This window comes from Petaurus breviceps, unplaced genomic scaffold, assembly GCF_028583685.1.
Source record: "Petaurus breviceps papuanus isolate PSGF00001 unplaced genomic scaffold, PetGlider_PUasm1.0 91133, whole genome shotgun sequence".
NCBI lineage: Eukaryota > Metazoa > Chordata > Mammalia > Diprotodontia > Petauridae > Petaurus > Petaurus breviceps.
Window position 1 is genome coordinate 12795051 of NW_027187419.1, and position 13229 is coordinate 12808279.

Sequence of the window (13229 nt, forward strand, 5' to 3'; positions counted from 1 at the left end):
TTAAATTAACTCATTTCAAGACTTTTAGCTTATAAGTTTCCATTTAGAAGAGAAAACTAGTTTTGTTCACGATGATAAAAACTTGTTATGTGCTCAAAACCGAGGTTACCTACCTGTAATATGGGATCTCCAAGATTATCTTTTTAATACTGATTTATCATTTCTGAGTATGTTCTTTTGCTCCCTGAAGATCAGAGGTATAAGGCTTAAGGCCATTTTAGTGAGTTAAGTTGTTTAGAATTTTGGGAGAGGTTGTGTATGTGTTTGGGGAGAGGAGGTGTTTTACTTGTAATTATGAGACAATATGAATGGTATTAAAGGCAATTACTGATAATCTGTGCCTCTTATTTCAAAAATTGCCAAATCATATCCTTTGATCACTTATTATCAGGATCATTCTCATATATTTGTGTAAACTCCTTATAGATTATGGTTGTCAAATAAGGGTGGCAAAAATTCTCTCCCTCCCACTTACTCCTCGATATATTTTTTTAAAAAATTCTGGATGCAAAAGCATTTTGTTATTCAACAATTAATTTTGTATCAAAATCTACTTTGCCTCTGATAATTTCTACTTATTAAATAATATGTAACTATATAATAATCTATAACTGTAACAGGTCCACCATTACAATTGCTTTAAGGCCTGTTCCTTCCTTATATTCTTGGTTGCTTTTTTAGTATTATACTCTTCATGATTTTTTCTATTCTTTTGGTAAAATATCTAGAGAACTGATTTGCATGTGGTTTTAAAACGGTCAACTACAACATGTTTTTTCCCTGTACACACTTGGTATGGTCTACTTGATCTTCTCAACTTCATCTTTTGAAAAGTAATTTACAGCCACATCGGGGACTGAGCTGTTAATAAACTAAATATGTATTTAAGGTTCCACTATCAACACACTAGGTCAGACCACTATCTCTTTTTCTCAAACTACTAAAATCACCTCCAATCCATTCTATACACTGCTGCCAGACTGATTTTTGTAAAATGCCATGTTAACATCTGCTATGTGCTCAGAAATCTTCAAAGGCATCCCACTGCCCATAAGATCAAATCTAAACGCCTTAAAACTCCATCAAGATTTTCCACTGTGTCATTCCTACTTCCCTGTCTAAGCTTTATCTTCAACAATTCTTATATGCAAACCATCTATTCTAACCCAACCTATCTATATACACAAAATAGGCTTTGTGCTTTGCTCCATTAATACCTTTGTTAACATTAATTCTCAAACCTTGAATACTCTCTCCCAACATCTCTACCCCTACAAATCCTGCCCCTGCTTTAAAACTCAAACCAGACCAACTCTTCTGTCTCCATCTAAGTTTCCCCAAGTGCAAAATGTCTTTTTTATTCCTCTGAAGTAATATATAGCATTAACACCCTATAGCACTAATTTGATACTTAGCATTTACTGCTCTTTGCAATTATTTCTTTTCATGTATATGTATAATCTTCCCAACCAAAACTTAAATTACCTGAGCATAGGGACCATGTTTATACCCCTGATGGTACCAAAGGTCTGGATTGTGGTAAAATCTTTTATTTTTAATTGAACAAATACCAATTTTCTTCCCTTATGTTTAAAATAAAATAACTTGATAATATAATACAGCCAAGCAAAATGAATTCCCATATTCATCATGTTCTAAAAATATTATACTGCAAGCTATGCTCTGAGTAAATCATCTCTTAGGAGAAGGGTAGCATGTTTGAGTATTAGTTCAAGTCTTTCAAATTTGTTTATTCTTATGAAGTTTTTATTATTGTATACATTGTTCTCCTGGTTCTATTCATTTTATTTTATAGCAGTTCATACAAATTTTCCCAGATTTCTCTGAAACTGTCCCTTTTGTTATTTCTTGTAGCACAATAGTATTCCAATTCATTAATATACCATAATTTAATCAAACCTTTCCTAATTGATGGATATCCCTTTAGCTTCCAATTCTTTGCCACAACAAAAAGATTGGTTATAAATATTTTTGAACATATGAGGTCTTTTCCTCTTTCTTTGATCTTTTTGGGGAAGAGGCAGGCCAGGCCTAGCATTGGGATAGCTAGGTCAAAGGGTATTCACAGTTGACTAACTTTTGTGGTAGAATCTTAACACATACTAAATGACCCAAATGTATGACAATGGGAAGTTAGATCTTTTATAATTTCCTCAACTTACTCAAATGGATATATATGTGACTGTCTTCCACTGATATAAATAGTAACCCATTCATGTTTCCTTATACTGTATCAATTAAGACAGTTAAGACTAAGTAATCTTTTAAGTTCTCTGTGGGTATATCCTTGTTCTTGCAAAAGTAACTGCAGGTTTGAGAAGTCAGACTACTCGAGTATCATATAATACTAGAAATTTTAATATCTAATTAGAATTGGGCTACAAATTATTACTATCTGGGGGGCGGAGTCAAGATGGCGGAGATGGAGCAGGACATCCCCGCTGCTCCGGCTTCCACCTTCCCCAATCCATGTAAAAAGGGGACTCTAAACAAACTTTGGAGCTGCAGAACCGACAAAATGACAGAGAGAAGCTAACCTCCCACTGAGGACAGCCCAGCAGGAATCAGCCAGCACAGTGCTCTGGGAGCCAAGCCCAGGCCCATACCGAGGCTTTAGCCCCAGGGCAGGGCCAACCAGCTGCAGGCCAGAGGGAATCCAAATCAGCAGCAGTTGTGCCTGTTTCCAGATTTATCAACACATAGATGCAAAGGACAAAGTGAGAGGTCAGTGCAGTCTGGACTTTGGGACCCAGTAAATGGGAGTCTCACTGAGATGCCGGCACAGCCAGCAAGTGCCCCGTGGCAGCTTCAGCTCCTGGCCTGCAGAGTGTAGGGGGACCAAGCACCAGTCTGAGGGGTAATTGCTCTTGTTTTAACCTTGCTGGATCTGGATTGCAGTCTAGGGTGGAGGTCCTGGGGTGTGTGGAGACCTCGGAGAGGGCACCCATCTAATACCTCCGGCAGCTGAAAAAACCCCAGCGTTTGGGATGAAAGCTCCCCTGGCTGGTGGCAGAGTTCTACTGTGGAAAAAGCCCAGGGGTCAAGTGATCGAGGGGCAACATGACCAGGCAAAGGAAACAAAGCAGACAGAAGATTCCAACATTAGACTCCTATTTTGGGGACAAAAAGGAGCAAAGCATGGAACAGGAGGAAGACAGTGAAGTCAGAACTCCTGCACCAAAAGCTTCAAAGGAAAATACAAGCTGGTTACAGGCCACAGAAGACCTTAAGAAGCAGATAAGTGGAGGAAAAATTGGGAAGAGAAATGAGAAAGATGCAAGAAAATTATGAAATGAGAGTCAACAGCCTGACTGAGGAAAATACTACCTTAAAAAATAGACTAACTCAAATGGCAAAAGAGGCTCAAAAAGCCAATGAGGAGAAGAATGCCTTAAAAAGCTGAATTTCCTAGATGGGAAAAGAATCTCAAAAGCTCAATCAGGAGAATCATTGCTTCAGAATTAGACTGGAGCAAATGGAAGCTAATGACTTTATGAGAAATCAAGATGCTGTTAAACAGATCCAAACAAATGAAAGAATAGAAGGCAATGTGAAATATCTCATGGGAAAAACCACTGACCTGGAAAATAGTTCCAGGAGAGATAATTTAAAAATTATTGGACTACCTGAAAGCCATAATCAAAGTAAGAACCTAGAAATCATCCTCCAAGAAGTTCTCAAAGAAAACTGCCCTGATTTTTTAGAACCAGAGAGCAAAATAGAGGTTTAAAGAATCCACCGATCACCTCCTGAAAAAGATCCCAAAAAGAAAACTCCTAGGAATATTATAGCCAGGTTCTGGAATTCCCAGATTAAGGAGAGAATATTACAAGCAGCCAGGAAGAAACAATTTGAATACTGTGGAAACACAATCAGGGTAACCCAAGATCTGGCAGCTTCTACACTGAGGGATCAAAGGGCCTGGAATATGATATTCCAGAGGGCAGAGGAGCTGGGATTAAAACCAAGAGTCACCTACCCAGCAAAACTGAGTATCATGTTTCAGGGGAAAATATGGTCATTCAGTGGAATAGAGGACTTTCAAGCATTATTGCTGAAAAAACCAGAGTTGAGTAGAAAATCTGTCATTCAGATAATGAGAAGCATGAGAAGGTAAACAGGGAAAAGAAATCATAAGGAACTTATCAAAGTTGAACTATTAACATTCCTACATGGAAAAACAATAATTGTAACTTATGAAACTTTTCGCAGTAGTTGAAGGGAACAGAAATATATATATGTCTATATATGAGGGTATATGGGCAGATGAATACATATGGGAATGTGTGTATACATTTTTACAGGTATATATAGAGGGCACAGGACCAATTTAACAGGAAGGGATGATACTTAAAAGATGAAATTAAGAGGTGAGAGAGGAATATAATGAGAAGACATGGAGAGAGACAGAATGGGGTAAACTATCTCATACAGAAGAGGCAAGGGAAAAGGGTTACAATGGAGGGGTAGTATAGGAAGGCAAAAGGGAATGGGTCAACCTTATTCCCATTGAATTTGGCTTGAGGAGGGAATGAAATACACACTAAATAGGGTATCTCACCCTCCAGAAGAGTAGGGGGGTAAGGGGATGAGAAGAGGGAGGGAAGTTGGAAGCACCCACTTTTGAAAAGGGATGGGATCAAAGCAGAGAATAGAACAAGTGGGAGGTGGGATAGGAAGGAGGGAAATATAGTCAGTCTTTTACAATATATCTACTATGTTGTTGTTTTGCATTAACCACACATGTACAACCTATACTGACCGCTTATCTTCCCAGTAAGCATGGGTGACAAGGGAGGAAGGGAATGAATCTGGAATTCAAAGTTTTAAAATCAAATATTCAAATATATATACACACACTATTATTAATACTATTTTACATGTAATTGGGAAATAAGATATACAGGCACCGGGGCATAGAGATCCACTGGAAAAGTCGAAAGGGGTATGGGAGAAAATATGGGAGAGAGCAGACTGGAGGAGGGGATTTCCTGTGGGACTGCTATTTTGGGGCAGTGGGTAGGGGAAAAACGGGGAGAAAATTTGTGATTCAAAATCTGGCAGAAATGAATTATGTAAATCAGAAGTTAATAACGCATTTAAAAAAAATATTACTATCTGAATCACAATATGAAAAAAATTTGGCCTTAACATTCTACCTACTTCTATCTATTAAATTTGGGTCTCTGCTTAGTAGTTATCAAGTGAGATCTTTTTTCATTACTTTTATAAAAATATTTCTTTCCCTATGAATAGTTACTGAGACATTCTACACCAAAAACCTACAGAAATTCATGTAACATTTCTTTCCATGGCTAGCTAGCTATTACTCCACTTCTCTAAGATGGTCTCTAATTCACCCATTAGGATAACCTTACTAATGGGGAACAAAAAACAAAATTTAAGTACATTTTAACTTCAAATAGCAACTGAGGAGTACTGGCTGATAGCAGGTACTAAATAATATCTTATGCAACCAGACTACTTTTTTGGACTGTCACTTGATGTAAGAGTCAGAAATATTAATTCTCCTGTAAATCATATGATGCCAATGTCCCTCTAAGAACCTAATATGCAATACAGAAAACTCATTCTGTAACATACAGTAATGCAGAACAGTATTTACTGCTTGAATAACTAGAATGAAATATTTTGGGTCCCCCTTCCCATAAATTTACCTTATTTTATGTTCATGTTGCTTCCTCCAAAAGAATTTAAGGATATCATAGTCAACATTCAATTTTGTCTTTGCATCCCCACACCTACCACAAGTGCTTGGCATACAATAAATGTCTAATAATTTTTTTTTTTGCTTTTTGGAGGGCAGTTGGGGTTAAGTGACTTGCCCAAGGTCACACGGCTAGTTTTTGTGTTGTATCTGAGGCTGGATTTGAACTCAGGTCCTCCTGATTCCAGAGCCGGTGCTCTATTCACTGCACCACCTCGCCGCCCCTAATAAATGTTTGATGATTGATTAGCAACCCTTTAAAACACAGAACAAATAAAGGATCTTCTTATTAAGAACCCAAGTAATGAGAGTCTTCAACCATAGGATAAGACAATTACCCTATATACTCCTACTGAAAGCGGATGAGATGTAGATGGTTCAAGGACTTCTGGTCAGTCTTTACTGAGAAAACTGTTTTCTTATCAGTTCTTGGGGATAAAGAATGTTCATTACAATTCAGTTTGATTATTTTTTTTGCATTATCTTTTACATTAAAGTTGTCATTTTATATATCACACTCAGTTCTGCTTTCATTAATGAGCTGTACTCTGGAAGGCTTAATCTGATAGTGATGTGTAGGATAGATTAAAAGGGCACAGAGGGGAAGAGGATATATAGGATTGGCAAAGAACAAGGGTCTGAACTAAGAGATAAATCACGTTATTACAGAATGACGGAATCAGAAAGGACTTTAGATACCAACTACATATGACTTCTCAAATGCAGATATCAAAATAACCTTCCTAAAGCAAAGGTCTAAATATAACACTCCCCCACTGAATAACTTTCAGTGGCTTTCTACTCTCTCTATAGTGAATTATAAACTGCTGTACTTGGCATTAAAGTCTTTCACAATTTGGTTCCAGACTACCTTTTCTAGGCTTACTGTATCTTACTCCCTTTCTTATACTCTACATTTGTGCCAACCTAATTTTCTTTCTGTATCCCATATACATTTTCTCCCTCATTCTCTATGTCCTTTGCCCATTCCTGGAATACACTCCTTTCTGACCTCCACCTCCTATAATCCACAGTTTCATTCAAGGTACAGATTACGTGTGCCTCCTTAAGAGGACCTTTCATGATTCCTATTCTTGTATTTTCCCTGTTCTTTAAATTAGTGTGTATACATCTATATGTTTTTATGATGCATCCCATCAGTGAAGGAAGGAATTTTTTCATTTTATCTTTGTATTTATTGCCAGAGCCTAATACAGAATGGATTCATGAGATTCTTCATGATGCAAATTAGTTTGGTCATAAAGTTCACCTTAGAAATTCAAGTTAAGTTTCTTATTTCATCTTTAAGAAGCTTATACTATTTCTAGTCATTTAAGACTCTTAAGTTGGTGGCAGTAATGATAGAAAGGACCAAAGAGATAAGAGAAACACAGTGGAAGTAAAATGGAGAGAACTGCCTACTAAATGGATGTGGGGATTAAGATAAGGAAGGAACTCCAATGTTTCAATTCTGAGGGAATGGAGGAAATGATGGTGCTATTAATTAAAACTGAGATATCTAAAGTTGGACTTGGTTTGTGGAAGATAAATTTAGGCTTGTTCCCAATTAACAAGCATTTATATTTATCTCCTTTCAACTCCAAATGATAAAACGCAGGTAAAAATGTTTTGCTGCTATTCAGAAAAATCTACACCAGGGATTTACTTGAAAAATGAGTTAGGAATAGCAATATCTATTTGGAAATCATTCATACAGAAGTCACGAAAGGATGAGAGCACAGAAAATGGCTAATGAAAATGGTAGAAAGAGAAAACCACCAAAGATAAAACCCTAGGCAACACTTACATGTAAGAGATGGAAAAAAAAACAGTAAAAAGTAATAGTTAATAGTTAGCACTTTTACAGCACTTTAAGGTTTTCAAAAGCATTTTTAAAATACCATTTCATTTGATCTTCACAAAAATCTTGGGAGTATAGGTGCTATTATCCCTATCATAGAAATGAGAAAAGTGAGGCAAATAGAGGTTAAGTGGCTTGCCCTAGGATCACACAGCTAGAAAGTGTCTATAGACAGAATTTGAACTTAGGTTTTCTTGACTACAGAGAACACTCTACCTACAACTTTACCTAGATGTTGAACAGTGTGACAACACCAAGAAAATCTAGTGTCATGTACATTCAAGAAGAACATCAGTAAAGAAAAGATGATCAGAGTAAAATGCTATAGAAAGATTAAAAAAAAAAGTTTCAGAAAAGATCACTGGATAAGGTCATTAGGTTGTTACAGAGAACCCTCAAGAAATCTGATCAAAGAATAAGGGCAAAAGCTTCATTCTTTATTCCTTTTTATTCTAGCTGTTGTAAAGAAAAGGTGATATCATCTTCTCTGATAAGGAGAAAAGGACTGACAAAGATAATGGAGAAACTGAAATTTAGAGAAGAGAAGTAAATTTTTTAAAGAGGAACTAATATAAAGAAGCTCATGTTGGCTAGGATCAAGTTTCTCAGTTTGTAATCTCGAAAGGTCTGTCCAGTATTACTATTTTGATTCATATATTAAAATATTCCTCACTGAACTTTTTGTGGTAGTAAAAAACTAGAAAACAAGTGCCCATTATGGTAAATGGCTGAATGAACTATGGCATATTTTTGGAGTATGCTGCATTGGACTTTTATTTCACAAAAGAAACATCAAACTACAAGAAACATGGTATAGGAGACAGATAGGCTTCAGCTAGGAAGACCTAGGTTCAAATTCTGCAACTTTTTAGTTCCCCAACCTACTCAGTGAGCATTTTTTTTTCTTTACAGAAAAACTAAATTTATTTAATATGCATACAGTATCTTCTCACCATTTCCTTTTACCTGACCACCACTACTGCTATTCCTATCATAACATTTCATACATATTTAAAAGAAGCAAATGGGTAGAATTCCACCTTGGAAAACTAAATAGACATTTCAGAGAACACATTCTTGGCAAAGTAATTTGGACAACATTTATCAGAAACAGCAGGGTAAGTTCTCACTGCACTATAAAAAGGATAGCCAGATATCAACTGCTACAGAAATAAGATGGAAAACTTTAGTAAATTGTTCAAACTTATTTGATATTTTCTCCATAGTCTGAGATCTTGAACAGACTCCTGATTAGACATTCAGAAGCAGTTCTTTACAATGGCTGATGAAACTTTTGGTGGGAATCACCCTTTTCAAAGCTTGCCTGAATTTCTACTTTAATATACTCTAGAAAAGTGTGATCTTTGGGTTTCCTGAGATTCTTTTTCTGTTTTTTTTCAAGTAGTCCTGATCCTTTGAATCTCATTTAGATACTTTGAATCTTTTCAATTCTGGCTTGGTTTCTGTGCATTTTTTGCTACAGGACTAACAGATTTCTTCACTGAAGGGATCTTTTTTTTTCACATTCTTCATCTTCATTATCTTCTTCAAATAGTTTTTCATCTTTTTCTGTGTTAAATTTATCAGAACTTCTTAAAAATTATACCCAGGAAATTCTTTAAGAATATAAATTGCCAAAAAGGTGTCAATCTGCATTTGTAAATGAAGTTCCTCATGAGGAGCATAATATCCCAATGAAATTACAGGTCAGGTTAAAAACAAACAAACAAGTAATAAGAATTCAAAGAAACAGAGGAAGTCTTGTATGAATGAAAGCAAATAAAGCACAACTAGTAGATCAGTATACACATGAAAAGTTAGCTAAACAATATTCATTTCAAAGGATAGATGAAGTCGGATTTGAACTTGGTCTTGAAGAAAACCAGAGGCAGGGGTGAGAAGGCAGCACTCCAGAAATGGGAACTAGTCATTCCAAAGACATGAATCGAGGGATGGAGTGTCATGTACAAAGAATATAGCAAGAAGTTTAGAGGAACCTATAATATGATTTCATATTGTAGGGGAATAAAATGTAAGAAGCCTGGAAAGGTTGTGAAGAGTTTTAAATGTCAAATAAAGCATTTTATATTTAATCCTGGATTAATAGGGATCCACTGGGATTTAATAAGTGGGGGGTGGGACATGGGGGGGGGCCAGAGTGACAGATCAGCACTTTAGAAAAATCACTTTGGCAGTTGAGTGGCGGGTAAACTATAATGAGACTTGACACAGGGAAACCAATCATCAGGCTGATGTAATAGTCTAGGTATAAGGTAATAAGTGTCTAAACTAAGGTGATGGCAGTATCAGAGGTGAGAAGGGGATGTATATGAAAGTAGAAACTATAAAATTTGATGACAGACAGAATACATGGAGTGAAAGTATGGAATTGAGAATTACATTAAAATTATTAATTAGGAAGATAGAGTATTCTTGACAGTAATACAAAAGTTAGGAAGAAGGGAAGGTTTGGAGGAATATGTTATATTTTGAGTTTGAGATGCCTATGGAACATCCCATTCAAGATGTATAAGAGACAGCTGAAGACATTTGACTACAGTTCAATAGAGATTAGTTCTTGATATATAGATCTGGGAATCATTTGCATGGAGATGATGTAATGGGAATGTAAATTTTTAAGATCTTCCCTGCACCTAGGCTAAAGTGCACCTGGAGCCTGGGGTGGGAGGCTTATTTTTCAGTAGATACTTTTTGATTGGCCAGTGGGTCCAGAAGGTTGTTACATTCTCTGAGCCAGGAGAAGGCTATATAAACCCTGATTCGAGGCTTGGTTTGGGGGCTCACTTTGAGAAGTGTTCTGTGATTTGATCAGATGGGACTCTGGGAAGCCATTGTTGAGAGCCCCCCGTCTTTGAAAAACCCAGATGTTGATTTGGTATGGATGTAATGGTTGGAGAGTTTGGAAACCTGGCTACTTGATCTGTTTCTCTGTCTTGATAATTCTGTCTGTATACTCTGAAGTTTGGGGTACTGATCTTTTTCCCCTGAACTAGGTAAATGATACATATTTGATTGATTAAAGTAAGCTTGTTAACCCATTTTGAGTTGCTTTCCTTTAACAAAGCAGATCTAAGAACCTGTGTTGGCAGCCACCCTGGGGTGCTTGCTGCTACAGATGATAATCAAATCCATCAGAGCTGATGAGATCATCAAGTCAGATAAGTATACAGGGAAAATGGAAGGGGAACCAGAAACCTGGCAGATACCAATAGTTAGTGGGAATGAGCTGGTTGCAAAAAAGGTTAAGAAGGAAGAAATTATACAAGTAATATGAGAGTCAGGATGAAGGGAGTGTCATGAAAAACTAAAGAGGAGAGAGTATTCAGAAAAAGAGAGTGATTGATAACATGAAGGCTATTAAGAGACCAAGAAGGATGAGAATGAAGACTGAGAAAAATGAGGCAATTAAGAAATCACTGGTAACTTTGGAGAGGACAGGAGAGTTTCATTTGAATGAAGAGGTCAGAATCCAGACTGTAGAGTCCATAAGCAAGTGAGAGGAGGGGAAATGGTGTACTTAGTATAGACTCCTTACTCAAGGAATTTTATCACAAAGGGAAAGAGAGATACCAGTTGTATCAGGTGAAAATTTTTTCAAAATGGGGAAGATATGGGCATATTTGCAGACAGGGAAACAACCAGAAGATAGAGAGACTAAAAATTGGAGTAAGAGCAAGAATGAGAAAGGAGACAATTTGTGAGAGAAGATGGGAAGGTATAAAATTAAGGGTGCATGTAAGTGGGACTGTTTTGGTAAGGAGAAGGGCTACTTTTTCATGTGAAACAGGATGGAGGAGAGGGTGGGTGAAGATATCTAAGTGATATGAGATAAAGAGGGAAGAAGAGAAAGTTCTTGTTGAATGGCTTCAATTTTTTCAATGAGGTACAAAATGAGAAAATATGGAAGAGAGGATATCATAGAAGACCTGAGAATGGATGAAAAGTTTTAGAATAGTTGTTGTGGTGAGTGGGATAGAGAATTTATTAGGGAGGTGTAAAATGACTGAAGTGAGGGCCTAGTGAACACAGTCACTTTCATGGTTTTTCTACAGCTCCATGTGGCAAACAGGAATGAAGGTGGAAGGTGTAATCTAAGGTTAGGATCTGGCAAGCCATAAGTGACAGAACAAACTCAAAAGGGATTAGATTGTAGAAGACAGGGTAAAGGAATAGAGGAGAGCATAGCAAAACAAGAATAACAGCCTGGGAAAAAGCTAGGGTCAGAAGGATTGGAGGTCCCAGTGAGGGCAAAGAATAGGGTCAAAGGTTGTAAGGCAGAGAGAAAGAATGTAATGATAAAATATTGTGATCAAATAAAGGAATTTTGGAATTCATTAACACAGAAGTGGTATACTTGAGGGAAAGAACAAGATGAAGGGTATGAACACTCCTGTGTGTAGCTGAAATGGAAGAGAGAAGTAAATCATGGGAACTAAGTAAATTAAGGCACTGAGAAGTTAGGGTAATGGATGAAGCATCAATGTATATGCTGAAGTGTAATACTATTAGTGCAGGAGTTGGGATGGGGAGAAAAACTGTCAAGCTAGGTCAGACTTATTGAGGAAAGACGGACAATATCCTAGGTATTAACAGGTAATAACTACTACAATCTGGATTAAGTGATAAATTTTAATATAGTGAAGTGGCTAGTTTGGGGGACATTAATGTCACTTTAAAGGCTAAAATTTAAACAAGATTTTATAAAACACAATACAAAGTAACTGATTAATTTAACCTACTTAATATAGTACAATCAACCAATTCCATAGCATATTGATTTGCCAAAAATACTTACTGCTTCTACAGAGTTACATTCTCGCCTTGTTTCTAAATACCGAAGTGCTCTTTTTTCTTCTTCTTTTAATTTAGCATCTGCCTGTCCAAAAGCAAAATGACAATCATTTTAAGAAGAGTAATAGCATAGTAATAATTATCTTATGTGGTAAGTTCTGACTTACATATTTCATATAGTTCTGTACACCATTTTGTTGTAAATAAGAAGGGGCCTGTGTTCTATAAAATCTTTCTGTAGAATCCAAGTATGCCTTTTCAAAATTGTCTCGGTAAATTTGAAGTTTATCCTCAGGATTTGAACAGAGATTAACTGAAGAAAAAAAAACCCAGAAAAAAATTTCACTCCAGTTATGATACCAATTCATATATAAATATTTAAATAATAAAAAAATACACACCTTAAAACTAAGGCCACAAGATTTTAAGCGCTACACACAGACTCCAGACATACAGTGCCAAGAACAACACAAATTCTATGTCTATATGGAACACATAATTTAATTGGGAAGAAGAGACATAAGAGCATGAAATGATGATATAAAATGGCAAATAAGTGGCAGGTGTGTGCTAGAGAAAATGAAGTATTCTGGTTCAGAGGAGCAAAGAGATCATTTCCAGTTATGGTGTTTGAGGAAAATATTATGTAATAGGTGGTTATGGAACTGGACCCTCATGACATTGGATAATTCAGGAAAGGGGAAAAATGTTCTAAGGGCAATGGGAATAAACAGTTGGGAAAGTATAAGCACACAGAACTGCAAAAGAACAGGTTATGCATAGGAAGGATAGACTCCTTAAGGGGAA

General features: G+C 36.5%; 1 protein-coding gene across 1 annotated transcript in view; it reads right to left on the reverse strand.

Moving 5' to 3' along the window:
• CUL5 (cullin 5) overlaps positions 1-13229 on the reverse strand; it is an 89313-nt gene that overhangs the window by 25145 nt on the left and 50939 nt on the right. The window contains exons 6-7 of the mRNA XM_069080005.1: positions 12590-12735; positions 12427-12507 (exon numbers count right to left, since the gene is read on the reverse strand). Of these exons, the coding sequence (XP_068936106.1) occupies positions 12427-12507; positions 12590-12735 (227 nt within the window). The remainder of the gene's footprint in view (positions 1-12426; positions 12508-12589; positions 12736-13229) is intronic.